The following is an 18,233-nucleotide window of genomic DNA, read 5'->3' on the forward strand; positions in this document are numbered from 1 at the left end:
TCAGCATCATGGACAGGAGTAGGTTTAGGTACTAAACAAACATTTTTAGGGTAAGAAAAAACTCATAACATGTGTTTCACACTGGACTCAAATTCTAGTCTCCTGCAGGACAATCTTTCGGTTACAAACTAAATTTAGTGAGGGTGACCAAAGTATCCTTTGGTCATTTTTGGCTACTGAGGTTAAACAAGTCAGTGAGGTTGAAGCGTTAATCCCAAGGCCGTCACATTGGAAAGGGTTGTATTAATAAGGGCATTCATCATAAAAACTGATGTCAAATCAAAGGTGCAGATCAGATGATTGCCTGTGGTGACCTCTAATGGGTTAAGATGAAAGAAGATGTCATCATATTTGTAAGGTCACCTGTACCAGGACTGTTTTAAAGAAATATTAAATATGTGCTACTATAAGGAGGTCAGTGCTAAACTGCGTGTTAACAAGAGGCAATAAAAAAACAGTAGGTCTAGTAATACCAATCATACATCAGTTTTCTTAATTTCAATAATAAAGGTTAAAAAGTCACAATCAATTTTACGAACACAGTAAATGATTCAGTGGTTTTATCATAAATACTGCAGCCATGTTGACCATCCTAAAGAATCTCCACAAGCTGGTGTCTAAACTGAAGCAGCACTAACATAAATCAATCATCCAAAATCCTCTCTCTATTTGTTTGTCTTCTGGGTGTCTCATTTGTTTCCATTTAAACCTGCTCATAGACCAACTTTAATGGGGGGGGGGGGGGCACTAGTCATGTGATCATTCAAAGTCCTTACTGATTGGCCAATCACAGGGTGTAGTCTTTAAAAAGTAGAGAACGAATAAAGATTCTTATAACAGCACAGCAGATTCAAAATGACACCTCCAATGTTTTCTTTGTGCGTCACATGTCTACTAATGAGGACAATGGGTAAGTTATATCTTATGTAAGATCTCGTCTTTTAATTTCTTCTCAGCTATTTCAGTACTGTCAACCTGTCATGGTGTGAAGTTAACTGTGGATTTTCTTGGTCTCCACTTTCTCTTCAGCAGATGTGACGGCCCTGAAATCATCATCGTTTCATTTTGTATCAGTTAATATTGGTCAGAATGTGACTTTGGAATGTGCCTATGAAAACACTGTAGCAGTGATGTTTTACTGGTATAAACAACGTCCGGGAGAGAAACCCCAAGTGGTGTCCAAACACTATAAGCATGACAAACGTGGCAGTTTCATTGATGAGTTTAAGAAGGATCCACGCTTCAAACTGGAAACAAACGCTGGTATAAATAACTTGAAAATCTCAAATGTGCAAAGTTCAGACTCTGCTACTTACTACTGTGTAAGTGGTTATTCATACGTGTTTGAATTTTTGGAAAACATTTTTGTCAGTGTAGAGCATTCAGGCTCACACGCTACAGTTCATCAGCCAGCATCTGAGACCATCCAGCCAGGAGGTTCCGTGACTCTGAACTGCACGGTTAACACCGGGACATGCAATGAAGAACTCAGTGTTTACTGGTTCAAAGACTCTGGGGCATCACTTCCAGGATTTATTTACACCAATGGAGACAGGAATGACCAGTGTGAGATTATACCTAAAACACAAACGAGCACCTGTATCTACAGCCTGCCATTGAAGAGTCTGAATGATTCTCACATTGGGACTTACTTCTGTGCAGTTGTCTCATGTGGGCAAATACTATTTGGAAAAGGGACCACGGTGGTCTTTGAGGGTAAGTAATTTTGTTGTGACATTTAACAAATGTCTGCTTTGAGAAATGGTGGTGGATGCATTATAGTTCTGTAGCGTGTCCTCATGTGTGGTTCTCTGCAGATGAGGACGATTTTTTCTTGGTGTATGTCTTGAGTGGAGCCTTGACATTCACCACCTTCCTGGTTGCTTTCCTGGCTTACAAGACATTTGCAGCATTAAAGACAAACAGCTGCCAATGTGCAGGTGGGTTAAAATGTTATTCTTTGACATATTATGTGTATTGGTATATGTGGTATTAAATGGGAGTCATGAACAAAATTAAGTGTTCCACCATGTGGCTTCAATTCAGAAGAAATCAAGTGAAAAGGAAAAGTACAGTGGCTTTTCAAAGTTTGTGAATCCTTCAGGTTTTTCTCTATTTCTTCATAAATATAACCTACAACAGTGGTAAAAGCTACATACATTCATTTATAACGGAATATTATTTAACCCTAAAGATTTGTTAGAAGTTCACATATTTTGCCACTAAGTAAATTGTGTGACTCCCCTTAGCAACAATAACTGCAAATTGTTTCCAGTAATTGAATATCAGGGATGTTGGTTGGCTTTCTGTATAAACTGCCTGCTTCAGGTCCTTCCAATTTGAATTGGTCCTTCAAAAACAAAATGTTGTAGAACTTAATTTTACTTCCTCAATCCCAGCTAAATGAACATTTTTACTTACAGTGAACTTTTTTTGGCCTATGTTTGTCACATCAGTGGCTATTTATGTGTTTTAGTCCAACAGCCTTTGAGTGCGATATTACAGTCCGAACGGACATTAGCGAGCTGAGAGTTGGATCAAGTGTTTGAGCTTTGTATTGTACCTTGGAGTGTATCACTGCACTACAACAGATTCTGTAACCCTTTCCAACAGATTTGTTAGAGCCACGAGAGACTCCCTCAAACCCGTATTGTCAAAACCAAACTTTGCTGCTGAAGGCCTAGATTCCTTTTTCTTTTTTCACAGACATCTGACTGTCTTGCAATTGGTTAAAATGCCTGACTCTAATTTCCACTTTAAATGAATTGATTATGCTAGAGGTTCACATACTGTGGCTACATGCAAATATTTAGGATTGGATCATTTTCCTTGGTAACAGAAGTTAATTTATCTCAAACCGCTGTTTTTTTTTGACTGATTCATGTATGTGCTACGTGCAGTTTTGCATCTGTTGCAGTTCATTAGTTCTACTCCAGAGGACTCAACTACAACGAAAAAAGATTCACTTACAGCTACATGTAATTATACCTGATGAAATTGTTTGTTCCTGTTTATCACACCTAGACCCTCAGGAAAGATCTTCACTTCCTCCGGCACCAAATACAGAGGTAAGTGTTATCACATCCTGTCCTGTTGCAGCATATTTCATGCACAGAGAATGAACAGTAACACTCAAAACAGTAACACTCACATTGAGTTGAACTATATGAATGGATTCCATGAATAATGACTAATGGTCACTGTACCAGACTCACATCCTTGATGTTGTCCTGGATTAAATTACCATCGGGGTGTTTCTATTACTTTGTTCATCTATAAAAATAGAAAAAGAACAAAAATAGTTCAGACTTGTCTAACAGGTGCAAAAATACATCATAAGCATTATGTTAAACTGATTTTTATAGATACTGATAATGTTGCTTCCTGAACTTCTTTTTATCGTTTATGAAATGATCAAATATGAGTCATTATTGATGAGTCATACTGAGTGATGGGCAGCTGTAGCTCAGTTGGTAAGGCAGTTGACCATGGACCACAGGGTCAGTGGTTCAATCCCCACTCCTGGCTATAAGTCAAAGTGTCCTTGGGCAAAACACTGAACCCCAAGTTGCTCCCGGTGGGTCAGGTGAGCACCTTGCATGGCAGCCACCGCCATCGGTGTGTGAGTGTGTGTGTGTGTGTGTGAATGGGTTAATGGAAAGCAACATTGTAAAGCGCTTTGGATAAAAGCACTATATAAGCGACTATTTACCATTGAATTAATTTTTTTACCAGGGTCATCAAGATGAAGAGAACCTCCATTATGCTGCACTGAAGAAGAATAACATCAGCAAATCTAGAAGACAGAGAGACACCACCAGTACATGTGTGTACTCCACTGTAAGGCAGAAGATGTGAACAATACATTTAATACATTTATACCTGGTTTGTAAGTTAGTAGTAAAAACTGTCAGATATCACTTTCTCATGATGACTGGAAACCTTTGCTCTGCAAAACAGTACACACACTTTTGTTCTGCTACAAATAAGTGAAGTTCATATGAGAGCAACAGTACGTTGTTGGAGATGCCATGTTTCCACTCTCGCTAGGTTTGTAATTTACAGTGTACAAACACACAACCTTTGTGGGGGGTTGTGGGATCAGGTACTTGAGAGTGAGTTTGTCACATGTGAACAATGAATATTAAAAGCGAAGTAACTACCTCACTGTCTACAGTATATTTATTTCTCAGTGCTGCAACATTACTTGCTTATACATCACCACTGACAATTGCAGGCATAGCCTCCCCCCCTTCACACACAACAACATCATTTACATGCACAGTCAAATGAGCATAAAACTGACAGCAACACAGAAGGAGTCAGATACGGACGTGACTCTGTTAACCGGGGTGGTGCAGACCTCAGGGTGGCATTAAAAACCAGCAACATCAGATAAATAAAATATTCTGCACATGCTTTCTTCTACAGGGACCAATCAGTCAAATAATGAGCATCTTTACAAAATGTTAAGTCCTTATTCTTAGCAGGCTGTTTACTGTTAATGCACTTCTCCTATACCACAAACACAAAGGTGTGAGGGTCTTTTTATATCCTGTGTGTGGTTCAGCAGTCACACTTTAGCGCTCTGTATACTTTGTATGTACGTCTCTACGACCTTATGCTTTCTTTGCCACTGTGGTTGCAAACAGGAAGTGTCTGCAGTGTTTTTTTATGCAAAGCTGCCGAAAACAGTAACAAATGCCCAGACTGTTCGACTAAATTTAGTAGATTATATCATTGCATCATTCATTTAAGACTAATACAGGGTTTAATAAAAGCATTGTCACATGCTTGGGAGACGCAGCTTTTACCTCCTACATTCCCATAAGAAATGGAACATTTGTAAGCCACACTGCAAACAACGCATGGCTGTAGTTAGGGCATTGGCTGCCATCCAGTTCCATTTACAAACAAAAATTCTTAGTTGTCAAAATCAATCAATCAATCCATCCATCTTTGATAATGTGGTGTCAAATTACAAATGTACAATGTAATATTTATCCCCCCAAAATAAAATATTATTTAGACTTTTATTACTATATGGTCTTTATATTAGGTCATAAAAACACAATCCCACCTTCTTCCCATAGACATTGGTTCTCCCACAGACTTGGAGAAAATAATCACAGTAGACTGGCAAGTCTTCATTTTTGAGTAAGATAGACACACCACCCTGTATTTAATCCATGGAAGCTCAAAATTACACTGAATGCCCCTTTAACAGGCCAGTACTGTGAAATATTAGCAGATAACAAGTGACCACTAGGGATCATCAAAAGTGCTTGTGTTTTTTTGGCTCTGATGATTTCCATATATATTTCCATGTATGTTTTTAATAAAAACAACTGCATTTATGAAGATTACCCAGGACAAGTGAAAAACACAAGATAGCGGAGTGTTGCCTGCATTCCCAGCAACCCAACACTGAAGGGGAGAGGAAACCAGTGGAATCAAAAAAGACCTCTGAACTGGTAGATTTCTTTATGCGATGCATTGAAAGCAGCAGTGAGCATGTGATCTTGTTTCCACATATTAGATCGTCCTTCTCGTTAGCCAATCAAACACAGTCTTCTCTGTGAAGACTAGAGAACAAAATAGGCTTCAGTGCATTCAATGTGGCATTATACCGCGATGACACCTGTGAATTTTCCTCTGTATCTGGCTTGTCTGTTCTTGGGGAGCACAGGTTTGTTGTTTTTGTAATATATTTGTTTATAACATAAATTTGATAGGATTACTCGCGTTATTTTGCATGTAATCATTAAGGTCATTAACAACTTAACACGGAAATAAATGGCCATTTTTATTGTTTTGTTTTGTTTTTCAGCTCAGATGTCTAATCCGAAGTCATCTATTTATGTGAAACAAGGAAATAGTTTTTACCCAGCTAGTGTTGGTGACACTGTGATTTTGCAATGTTTCTATGAAGGTAAAGCAGTGATGTTCTACTGGTATAAACAACCTTTGGGAGAAAAACCAAGGATCATGACTAGCTTCATTAAACGCCGAACAAATGTCACCTTTTATGATGAATTTAAGAATGATAGCCGTTTCAGCCTACAGACAGGAAATGGTAAAAATCACTTGACAATCTCAGATTTAAGAATTTCAGACTCAGCTACGTACTACTGTGTAGGTTGCTATGTATATGATTATCAATTTACTGAGGGTGTTGTTGTCAGTGTGAAGGGCTCTGGTTTGAATATTCCAACTTTGGTCCATCAGTCAGTATCTGGGACCATCGAGCCAGGAGGCTCTGTGACTCTAAACTGCACAGCTCACACTGGGACCTGTGATGAAGAACACAATGTTTACTGGTTCAGAGACTTGAGAGAACCTCATCCAGGAATTATTTACACCCAAGGAAACAGGAGTGATCAGTGTGAGAAGAAACCAGACACTCACACCTGTGTCTACAACTTGCCAATGAATAATGTTTCTAAAACTGAAATGTCCGACTGTGCTGTTGCCTCATGCGGTCACATACTTTTTGGGAACAAAAAACTGACAGATCGTGAGTAACATTACAGCAGAGCTTTCGTTCATATAGTTAAAATCACTCAGTATGATCTTAAGTAGATCACTCAGACTTAGGATTCTAAAGCTCTGTCATGTATCTTATCAGCTGAACCTGCAGATGGACATTCTCTTCCCTTGGTGTATTTCTTAAGTGGAGCTTTGGCAATTAACACCACCCTGGTTTTTTTCCTGGCATATACAGCCCATGCGATGAACAAGAGAAACAGCAGTGAACACCTCCCAGGTAGGCTGTGAACTATTAGTATTAACTTTGTGTAGTACTTAATATTAAAGGTATGATGTGATACAGTCCAACAAATCCGTCTTCATGTCAGTCTTGTTTAATGACCTCTCTCTGCAGGATATCCGGCTGCCTCAACCTCAAATGCCGAAGTGAGTATTTTTTAAGTAGCAGGGTAGCAGTAAGTATTGCAAGGCTTTAATTGTATAGATAACAAAGTATAGGTGGCAGCCACAAAAAGGCAACATCTGTGTAAATTACTGCAATTCAGCGGTGAAATTTACAGTGCGTTTACGTTGTGTTTCTCGTAAATGTTATATTTCTACGCAACTAAACTGCAAACAACTGTGAGTGTATTCAGCAGATAAATGACTTTTAGTGCAAAGGTTTCAGTATCAATATATTTGCTACTTGCCACATAAATTATTTGTCAGCATATCCTCATTATGTTTGTGTGTTTGAGATTCAGTTGTATAGAGATAACTTTTTTGCTTATACAGTAGAGTTTACCACTGAAATTGGACATAACAGTAAACCGCCACAAGTGGCATGTGTGTATGAATCATTGTGTTACTGTAGTGGATTAGTTTTAGTAAATGTAAATATGTTAAAGTGTTTTATATCAGTGTGGACTTTACTGTGCAGTTTTGGTCGGTTGTTGGTGTTTATAATGGTGTACTGATACAGTAATGAACTAAAATGATACTTATTATCAACAGACTTATCAAGATTCAAGAAACCTCCATTATGCTGCTTTAAAGACACACAAGGCAAAGAGATCAACAAGACAAAGGGACAACACAGAAGCTCAGTGTGTGTACTCTACTGTAAGACAATAAAATGGGCCGCACTTCATTTGTACATTCATTTCTGTATAAAAGGAAGTTACGTTCAAACTCTGTCTATTAAACTACATATTTCCTTTCTTAAATATAAATGTAAGGCTTAGAATTAACTAATAAAAGAAGTGTTTTGAACAGCAAGGTATGATCTGTGTTGTTACTATATTTCTGAAATGTGCACACAACTTCTCACTTCTATACTGCCTCAATGGAAACTATTTAAAGTGATAATCAGGACTACAACAAAAAATATAGAAACAATGAAGCTGAAGAATGTTTGTGCAGCACTGCTGAGAGGATGACACGCAACAATAATTATTTTATAAAGCAGATTCTTCATCACTGAGACTGAGTAGGTGAACAGGCCCCACCCGTGTACTCACTGCTGCTGAGTGGGTGATGCTTCATCATGATAACTGATTTCCTGGGCACAATTTCAGCATGGGGCACAGTTACATACACATAAATGATTTTTTTTTTTTTTTACACGTAAGAGATGAAAAGAGATAGAGCATAAGGAAGTGAGAGAGTGCACACTTAATAGTGAGACAGTCTTCCGGGTTATTGGTTCAGTCCATCTTGGATGTCACTGGGTCTTTGTTAGCGGTTACTTGCTAAATAAAAATCAAAAAACTACCTATACTCTGCATGTCTTATATATTCAGAAATTGAAGAGCAAGCTACTGCTTTGTTAAAACAGGTTTTACACGTCTGTGACCCCTTCCACACATGCTGCATGACCATCCAGCGTTCTCACAAGAGGGTGGAAACAAAACCTGCACACACGTCATTTCTGAACATGCGCTGAATAGTGTCAAAACCAATCAGTGGCTTAGCGAGCACTTCTGCAGGTTGTTTATCAAAACCATTTTTGGTGATTGTACACCACAACGCAGAGATGTGAGGATCTTTTTTTAGCCTGTGTGTGGTCGGCAGTCAGACATTAGCTCTCATTGTATCTTCGTCACGTACTTCGCTACGACCCTCCTCTCTCACTGAAGCTGTTGTTTCAAACAGGAAGTGCCTGCTGTGCGTTTATGCAGAGCTCCCACACAATGACTGATGCCGACGCCATCATGGTAGTTTATATAAAGGTCAAAAGAATCAACAATAATTTAAAATTTTATAAAGTATTCTACACATAACAACTGTATATGCACTAAATCATTATGCGTATCAGGGAGAGTGCAGATTAAATGTATTGCCAGAGACCAGCCCTGTTTAGGGGCTGGCATTTTGTGAGTTTAGCCCAAACCTCTTTTTAGATCCCACCCTAGAGACTGCATATCATTGTCAGAGAAAAGACAGTTGCACCAGTTGCTGTAGTAACAGTGTGTGTTTGGCCGCTTAAACAGAATAAATCCCCTTGTGCTAAGGAAGGTTTAGTAGCATTGTGGTTACTAACAATTGTAGAGATGATGATGGCCCATTTTGAAATGTTTGACAGGTTACCCATGGTGAAATGTTTTACAAATGCCAGATAATAAGTACTCATATTAGTCAACCCTTGAATTTTCTACTAGTGACATTAAGACATGAACCCTGGTGAGTCTAGTGATCCTCTAACATTTCATGTATTGCCCCAAGTACATCAAAGTTTTCACATATTCAGTGAAATAGCTTAAGAGCTATTTGATTGATAGGTAAAAAAGCTTAGCACAGACATGCATGGTTCCCAGAAGATAATTCCCACTGACTTTAGTGATCTCTCAACTCTTCGTCTGCCAACATGATAATACCATTTTTGGTTTCAATTGGAATTTTACCACAACTGTTGAATGGATTTCCGAAAACTTCCCCTGAGGAAGAATTGTACTTTTGTTGGTCCTTTAGTGCCGTCGTACATTGAATATGATTATGACCAAACAAAACCAATGACATGTTCACCATCTTCAGACTGATACCTGATAGAGTGAACATAAGCCAGATGTCTTGGTAATAGCCCAACAGGCAAACCGAAACTGATGGTGGGGTTGTAGTACTGCATAGAAATACTGCTTCCATTAAGTTATGTATGGACACATTAAAATCGGTGTTATACAGATAATAGAGCACTGGTTGCACCTTTTACCTTTCACGTTTATCAATCCTGTGATGAAGGTGTAGTGAGTATTTTCCACTGGTGAAAACTTCATAGAACAGCTTCAACACAGGAAGAATGAACTCTTCCCTGAAAATTTTCAAAACATTGAAAAATATTTCTGGAGGCAGAGCAATGACTGGTTTTGTTCTGTATTTAATTTGGAAACAATGCATTGAAAGGGAAACTGGAATAAACCAGAGGGGACAGATAATATGCTTAACAATATATGGCTCATTTGCTAAAAAGGACAAAAAAATAGTTGTTTTTTGGGTTTTTTTACAGATAAACGTTGTACTATCCTGATAAAGAATCCTTCTGTAGTACACAAAAGAAATATTCACACACATATAATTTAATATGGTTTCATGCTGATTTAAAAAATGTCTTCATTTGGCGAGTGTATAACTGCCTTATTTTATTTAGTTTTTTACGTTCAACTTTCCAACCCTTTTACTGGGGCTGAAATTGCCCAAGTAAATGATGTGTGAACTAGAAAACTGTAGCTCAGCATAGCTTGACTCCTCTGGACTTGGTAATTAATGCTTTCATGATATTTAAAACTGTGTGTTTATGAAAACTCTGTAAAATGATAATGAACTGGGCACTGACACTGTGCTCACTCTTACCAAAACAGGATTTTTAATGTCACTCCTTTGTTGGCCAATCAAACGCAGTCCTCTGTCTCAAAGCAGAGAGCGTACGGAGGTCCTCTACATTCATCCAGACCGTCTGATCATGATGACACCTCTGAAGTCTGCTGTGTGTCTGATTTATCTGTTCGTGTGGACAACAGGTAAGCTGGGGCTTTTGTAGATACACTTAAATCCTTGAAACAATCCAAAACTATTATTATAATTACAAAATTCTTGGTAATCATTATGTTTAGTTTCTAACATGGCAATAACTGTAAATTTCCTTGCTCTCTTTTCTCTTAAGTTATGGCAACTAATGTTAAATTGTACGTCCACCAAGAACGGGCTTTTAAATCACTTAATGTTGGTGACAACGTGACTTTACAATGCTTCTATGAAGATAACATGGCATCTATGTTTTACTGGTATAAACAAATACTGGGACACAAACCAAGGCTCGTCTCTGTTTTCTATAAACACGATCAAACTGGCACTTTTTATGACGAATTCAAGAACAATTCACGATTCTTGTTGGAAATTAAAAATGGCAATAATCACTTGACAATCTTAGATTTACGCACCTCAGATTCCGCAACCTATTACTGCGTTAGCTGCCATACCTACAAGTTTACATTTGGGGAGGGCGCTACTGTCAGTGTGAAGGGTTCAGGTCTGAACATACCAACTTTGGTCCATCAGTCAGTATCTGAGACCGACCAGCCAGGAGGCTCTGAGACTCTGAACTGTACAGTTCACACTAGGACCTGTGATGAAGAACACAGTGTTTATTGGTTCAGCGGCTCCCAACCAGGAATCATTTACACCCATGGAGACAGGAATGATCAGTGTGAGAGGAAACTTAAGGCACAAACAGATTCCTGTATCTACAACCTGCCAGTGAAGAGCCTCAATCTCTGTGCTGTTGCAACGTGTGGAAACGTGCTGTTTGGAAACAGGACGGACCTGGACTTTGAGGGTAAGTACTGTAGAATTACTGCAAAGAAAAGAGAAAACAGTGCCAGGTCTGTAATGTTTTCTGATGTCTTTCTCTCTGTAGATGAGGTGGACTCTCTTGTCTTGGTGTATGTCTTGAGTGGAGCTTTGGCATTAAGCACCACCCTGATTGTTGTCCTGGCTTTCTCAGTGTACAGACATTATATGGCAAAGAGCTGCAATTGTACAAGTAACTGACACTATTTCCATCTAACAGCCTGTATACACTGGGGATGGACTTTTAAATTAATAGCTTTTTCTATGTTTCACAACCAGATTCTCAAGCTGCTTTTTCGGCTCCTTTCACAGGAAACGCAGAGGTGAATATTATTTATTGAACTTTGATTACTATCGCGATATTATACCAAACTATGTTCTTAATTATTTCATGTACCATTTTCTGCTTCACTGATATGTTTTAGTGCCAAGATGCAGACAACCTCCACTATGCTGCTATAAAGGGGCAAAGTATCAACCGACTAACAAGGCAGAGGGACGAAAACTTAAGTCACTGTTTGTACTCTACTGTTAAGACAGTACAACTCACCATGGACGTAAATGAGAGTTATGAAGGCTTATGAGGCACTTGACCAAACTTGTGCAACAGCAGTGCGGGTTGCAGAGTTGGGGTGTTTATATTTTGGCAAATGACCCATATTTCCACTTTCACATTGCATGACTCTCTCAGTACTGCAGCAATGAGTATTATATTTACGCCTTTAAGTAATGCATTTGTTAGATGATACACAAACTATAAGATCAAATAATCTTTACCGGGACTTATCTGTTACCTTTACTTCCCCTGTGGTCTGCAGTCAAAAGATGTCTGCACTTTGTCTCAGTATAGTTTCAAGCAGGATGTTTTCACACTGTTACTTTGTTTTCTACAGAGCAACTGTGTTTGTAGTCATTTGACTTTTAATAGGTGATAAAATCATTTACACTATTATATAAATGTGTTTAAAGAGCAGGCTGACAGATGTTTTTACTTTTGATGCTTGTTTTATTATAAAGATCATAATGACCGCACAAATAAAATAACTTAAACCACATAATATTATGATTTGATATTGGAAAAATACATATACTTTATAACCTATTAATATCATTTAACTAATTGCTGTCATGAAGTAAGGAAAGCCTACTGTACATCCTCTGCTGTGATGTTTATAAGAGGGGTAACTCATTGAAGCCATCATCACTTTTTTTGCTCCTCAACTCTTAACCAAGAACCCACTAACCAACTTCTGATTAGATCACAGTCAAACACCCATTGCACTGTAGGGACCACAACAAACATCTGGATTAAATACTGTACTGCTACTATATACTACTGCATAAAAAAACATAGACTTAGTTATGTATTAACATTTATAAATTATGAATCTCCATTCAAGCCATTTATTTCCAAAATCTATGTTATTTATTAAACATATTTTTTATGAAGAAAACTAAAATAGAAGACACAGCAGTACGTCCAGTTAGGTTACGTATTTAACCTATTTCCTGAACATTAACACCAGGGTACAGAGAATGCAGAAGTCTGCAGGACTGGCCCTGGGAAGTGAAGCAAATGGAGCCTTAGTAGCCCAATCATAGTGGTGCAAGATCTGTGTTTGTTACATGACACACACATGTTTCCATAGAGAATCACTGCAAAAGCAGCATTTACAAAATGGTAAATGAGCACTCACATCAATGTTGCTTATCATTCACCAATTAACACACACTCACACACTGATGGCAATGGCTCCCATGCAAGGTGCTCACCTGACCCACCAGGAGCAACTTGGGGTTCAGCGAAAGGACACTTCAACACGTAGCTGGGACCGGGGATCAAACCACTGACCCTGTGGTCCATGGATTACTGCCTTATCAAGTGAGCTACAACAGCCCAGTGAAGAGCCTTTTTTGAGCATCACAAACCTCATGAGTTCATTCATTTTGTTATCAGAATCGAATTAATTCCGCCTGATATGATGTGGAAACTCTAAATGCTTGGATTATGTTTTTCTACCCGTATTCATGTGTATGAGAATAAGGAGGCTAGAGTGGAGGAGGAGGCCAAAGCAGAGCGAGACTATTCTGATTGGTCGTTCATCTTATAATCACTGCACAAGAAGAGACAACAGCTTTTTATTATTATTATTAACAGCTTTTGCTTTAGCCTGATAAGATAAACCTTTATTCGTGCCACAGCTGTGAAATGTCCATGTAACAGCAGCAGCAAAAGTGTGCAAAAGTGCGGCTAGTATTTTTGTTCAGAATGAAAACAAAAAGTGTGTATTATTTATACAAATATTTTTATAAAGAAAAAAGTACAATTCAGTTATCAGACATATCTTCTAACAATATGTCTTCTATCAGACATTAGAGGTATTTATAAACCGTCTGCAGTGGGCCAGAGTGGTGTGAAAATGCTAAGCTACCTCTTTCCATGCAGAGGGAGCAGAGCTACATGCTCGTTTGCTCTCATCTTTGAGACGTATTCTAAAACCTTCTGAGCCCACACGAAGCTGATGTGATTCCACTCAGAAGTTCATCTACGTTGGTGCTAATTCTTTAATGCTTGGTGTGTCGTAAGGATGAATGTGTGCCATGTTTTAATCTGGTATCCAATTGTCATAATATATCCATGAGCCAGCATCTTCAAAAGATCATTTGCAATTATTGAACAATAAAGGCTTTTTCACACACTTCACATGAAAAATGTGTTTTACAAGTGCACGCCATGCACCAAAATGGGTGCTCACTTTATTCTAAAGGTTCTGTTTAGAGATGATCTGGGGTCAGTAAACCACGGAACGGCTCTGAGGATTATGACCATAATTCTGTTAAACAAGGTAAAATTGTCCTGTTCATAAAATGACACACACCACCTAACTTTTAGTCACTACTTTCATTTCTACTAAACGAACAGCCGCCCTGACTGCATCGATGAAAAAGTGAGTTCTTACATCTGTGTAGATATACATTTTGTGGCATTAACAGCTGGATCTACATGACTTGTGCAGACTATAAACCCGACCAAACACTGGACATGACCTACAAGCTCAAGGGCAGGTAGGCTCTCACTGCTTCCAACACTGTGCAAACAAAGCTGGACACAAACTGACATTACTGTTCTTATCTTCTTCTCATCCTTTTTTGTTGCAGTATCATCAGAATGCAGCCCAGCTGATGAAGCCATTTTAGAAACTAGCAGGGGAAATTCAGTTACATCACATTTACTCTGTTTCTGCTTTGAATGTACTAATAAAGCAGCCATTACACTGAGAACTGCCAGCTATGACTTGCAGACATTTTGCTCTTCAAGGTGTCTTTCATGGCAGTGGTCTTTGTGGTTTGTTGCAGGATGTAAGAGTGTTTTCTTAACGGACACTCAGATTGAAAACAGCATGCAGGAAAATACAAATGTTGATAGAATGAAGAACAATCTAATGGAGGAGTATTGACTGATGCATACGGTGTAAACGTATATTGGCCAATCCAATGCCATAACTCATGAGTACTTTTATGGTGAGATAATCCAGTTTAACTTTTTTTGTTGAAGCCTTCTGAGTTGGTACCCTGACCCCCTTCAGTGAATGTGATCTTACACACTCACCTGAAAGCAACTCACTCCACAGATCATTTAAGATCTCAAATACATCTCGCACCTTTTTATTGTTTTGAGTGCCACAAGCTTAAAACACTGGAAAACCGCCACAAACGTGTGGCTTTGTGACAACCGGACTTCTTTTTGCCCCTCATCTGAAAGGCTTTTCAATTTAGATTTTCCAGGCGTTGTCGCAGATTAACACACTTGGCATAATCATGACATGGAGAAATAACAATAATCAAAAACACTGGAAAGGAACATGTTCTCTTTTCTCCTTTCACCTACATTGTTAGAAATATAGTCAATAAATAAAGAAAATTAAAATGTCTGAGAAAAAAACAGGCCATCCAGATTAAAGAGATGAAAACATTGGATTGTGTTTTGTATGTAAATTTATCTTGATTTAGTTTTATATGTATAACTCGAAGTTTGCATGACTGATTTTCTGTGTTCCATATTATTACCTTTTGTTAATAAATTGTACAAAATCACATAAACTAGGGGGTTTCTGTTACTTATGAACTGATGCTTCCTTGAAAAGTTTTCGTGCATTGTTACTGAATTATCATGCACAAATATGATTTGCACATTTTTCTTCCCAGAGTATTTGTTTTAGTGATTTTAGAGATAACACTAAGGAGCTTAAGGGCTTCAGGCACCTCTCATCATCTGCTTGTCTTAAGGAACAAAAACTGACACCGTAGGTGGCAGTGAACATGTGATGATAGTTGTCTGGTGAGCCAATGAAACACAACCTTGTCTCTGAAGTGTGGAAAATGTATCAATGTGCTTTTCATTTACCCTCCGATTTCAACATGATGACACCTTTGAAGTTTGCCTTCTGTCTGACATGTCTGTTCTTTGGGAAAACTGGTGAGTTGTGATTTTTGAAAGGCAGACTTGAATCTACAGTCTGCTGAATCTGAATGTTATTTACTTGTACTTTTGTTTTGATTTTTTTGTTTTGATTTTTTAACTTTTATTCACATAATATTAATCCATGTGTTTGCTTGTCTTCTATGTCTCTTCAGCTCTTAAAGATAATTTAACTCAGGCCACAACTGTGCAACAGAAGAGAAGGTTTATATCAGCTGATGTTGGTGACACCTTGACTTTGAAATGTCACTTCGACAATGATGCTGCTAAGTATTATTGGTATAAGCAAACACTGGGACAGAAGCTGCAACTTATCTCTGCTACCTACAAATTTGATTCGGAGGGAATTTTTGAAAATGAATTCAAAGGAAATCCACGTTTCACATTGGAAATAGGATTAGGTAAAAACCACTTGATGATAACAGACCTAAAAATTTCAGACTCAGCTACTTACTACTGTGCAAGTGGTTATTCATTTATGTTTGAATTTGGAGACGGTGCTACTGTCAGTGTAAAGGGTTCAGGTCTGAACATCCCAGCTTTGATCCATCAGTCAGCATCTGAGACCATCCAGCCTGGAGGTTCTTTGACTTTGAACTGTACAGTTCACACTGGGACCTGTGACGAAGAACACAGTGTTTATTGGTTTAAAGACTCTGGACAATCTCATCCAGGACTCATTTACACCAATGATGCCAGGAATAGTCAGTGTAAGAAGAAGCCTGAGACACAGTCACATACATGTGTCTACAACTTGCCCATGAACAACTTGACTCGTTCTCATGTTGGAACCTACTACTGTGCTTTTGTCTCATCTGGACACATACTGTTTGGAAACGGGACCACGTTAGACTTTGAGGGTAAGAAAATTTCTGCTTTGTTGGACAGTGACTGTTACTTACTTAATAAGAAGACTGAAAAAATGTGTTCAACAATTTCTTGTGATTTCTAAATTTGCAGAGCAAGTGAACTCTCCTGTTTTGGTGTATTTCTTGAGCGGAGCTGTGGCGTTTACCGTCCTCCTGAGTGTTTTATTGGCTTTCTTAGTGTGCAAGATAAACAAAACAAGGTGTTGCCAGAGTTCAGGTAACTGGTGGTCTACATGGCAAGTTGTATTCAACAAATTTTACTTTTAATAAAATACGTTTTTTCTGTTCACATCAGAATCCCAAACAAGATTGAAAGCTCCCTCCACAAGAAATGCAGAGGTGATTGTAATTTCTTTCTCTCTTAATCGTTTAATAAAACCGTACTTTTGATAGCACAAAGAAATCATTGTGTTTAATTCTTGTATTTTGTTTCCAGATTAACCGAGACGCTGAAAGCCTTCATTATGCTGCTTTAAGTGTTAATCTGCCCAACAGATCAGAAAGACACAGGGACAACACCAAGACTTATTGTGTGTACTCCAGTGTAAAATAATAGATTGTACTTTAAAAATCTTGTCTTGTCTCTCTCTTGAGGGTGCAACCAGTGCTTGAAGTGGTTAAAAAAAAACAAAAAACACCAGTACAAACTGTAGGTGGGGGGTGTTACTGTACAGCAGCCGCCAGTGAACTTTAACCGTTTAATGGTAATAGACATATAGAAATATGCTTTAGAACCAAATACTTTTTCACTTTCATATCTACACTTCTGCTGTAACATGTTGTGATAGTAATACAAAGTAAAGCAGTGATTTCTGCACTCCTGCATGATAAATACAGGTCTCTCCAGGCAGGCTAAAGTCAGCAAGGGCAGCCTGTGAGAAGTGCGGAGACGGATGAGAAGCTCAGATCTGTGCTGGCACTGTGTACCATGCAGACCAGCCCCCTTCAGTCATTGGTTGCAACATATAAAGATGCTATGAATATACAATATCTCTATGTTTTGGTAATGTGCACATTCGTTGTTGTTTTGTCTGGAGTTTTAAAAAGGTGCCAGACATACTGCAGGGTTACCTTGTTGTACTTATTGGCACTGTCTAACTAAATTTATTGAGATGTCTTTAGATTTGGTTCAATTCAAATAATTGATGTATAGTTTGTGTATTTAATAATGAAAATAAAACAAATTATGAACTTCTTATAATGCAGTTGTGTGTGTATGTATCCAATTCATAGTTGTGGACCCTCTGATTATATCCCACACCATGGCCCAATCCACATTCATATTTTATATCCTAAGGCTGTGTTTTTGATTTTTCCCTCAAAGGTCATCAGGGATAGACGATATAAACATGGGCATACGTCTGTAACTGTGTTGCAATGTGTTTCCAATACACAAGTGCTTAACGTTACTGTTTAAAATCACAACGCACTAAAATTACCGGTAGTAAATAACCATGTTATCTCACTGTAGCTGGCTGCACTGTTTTTACAAGAACAATGCATCAAAGGCCGATCTTGGCCTGACCTGAAAAGTTTCTGTTTACAGGGCCACTTAGCAGTAACCGCTTCAACGT

The 18,233-nt window shown here is 38.3% G+C and overlaps 4 protein-coding genes across 7 annotated transcripts; all 4 read left to right on the forward strand.

Annotated features, from left to right (window-relative positions):
• Positions 1–739: 739 nt before the first annotated feature.
• On the forward strand, positions 740–4,158 carry LOC137137459 (uncharacterized). Of its 3 annotated transcripts, XM_067523736.1 has the most exons (6): positions 740–910; positions 1,030–1,263; positions 1,378–1,716; positions 1,818–1,940; positions 3,025–3,068; positions 3,736–4,158. In XM_067523736.1, the coding sequence occupies exons 1-6, from the start codon at positions 856–858 to the stop codon at positions 3,856–3,858; spliced, it is 918 nt and encodes a 305-aa protein (XP_067379837.1). In that variant the 5' UTR covers positions 740–855; the 3' UTR covers positions 3,859–4,158. The 3 variants fall into 3 exon arrangements, with proteins under 3 accessions (XP_067379837.1, XP_067379835.1, XP_067379836.1); XM_067523734.1 differs by having other exon boundaries at positions 1,030–1,716; XM_067523735.1 differs by having other exon boundaries at positions 1,033–1,716.
• A 1,435-nt stretch (positions 4,159–5,593) lies between these two features.
• On the forward strand, positions 5,594–7,740 carry LOC137137457 (uncharacterized). Its single transcript, XM_067523732.1, has 5 exons — positions 5,594–5,689; positions 5,831–6,517; positions 6,629–6,766; positions 6,884–6,915; positions 7,483–7,740. Exons 1-5 carry the CDS (start codon positions 5,617–5,619, stop codon positions 7,600–7,602), a joined length of 1,050 nt encoding a protein of 349 aa, XP_067379833.1. The 5' UTR covers positions 5,594–5,616; the 3' UTR covers positions 7,603–7,740.
• Positions 7,741–10,415: 2,675 nt separating this feature from the next.
• On the forward strand, positions 10,416–13,994 carry LOC137138354 (uncharacterized). Of its 2 annotated transcripts, XM_067525470.1 has the most exons (5): positions 10,416–10,481; positions 10,625–11,296; positions 11,378–11,503; positions 11,590–11,633; positions 11,736–13,991. In XM_067525470.1, exons 1-5 carry the CDS (start codon positions 10,424–10,426, stop codon positions 11,892–11,894), a joined length of 1,059 nt encoding a protein of 352 aa, XP_067381571.1. In that variant the 5' UTR covers positions 10,416–10,423; the 3' UTR covers positions 11,895–13,991. The 2 variants fall into 2 exon arrangements, with proteins under 2 accessions (XP_067381571.1, XP_067381570.1); XM_067525469.1 differs by having other exon boundaries at positions 10,625–11,503; positions 11,736–13,994.
• A 1,646-nt stretch (positions 13,995–15,640) lies between these two features.
• LOC137138353 (polymeric immunoglobulin receptor-like) lies at positions 15,641–17,813 on the forward strand. The gene is made up of 5 exons (XM_067525468.1): positions 15,641–15,787; positions 15,946–16,650; positions 16,751–16,876; positions 16,955–16,998; positions 17,096–17,813. Exons 1-5 carry the CDS (start codon positions 15,658–15,660, stop codon positions 17,210–17,212), a joined length of 1,122 nt encoding a protein of 373 aa, XP_067381569.1. The 5' UTR covers positions 15,641–15,657; the 3' UTR covers positions 17,213–17,813.
• Positions 17,814–18,233: the final 420 nt, after the last annotated feature.

The sequence above is a fragment of the Channa argus genome, chromosome 12 (genome assembly GCF_033026475.1).
Source record: "Channa argus isolate prfri chromosome 12, Channa argus male v1.0, whole genome shotgun sequence".
NCBI lineage: Eukaryota > Metazoa > Chordata > Actinopteri > Anabantiformes > Channidae > Channa > Channa argus.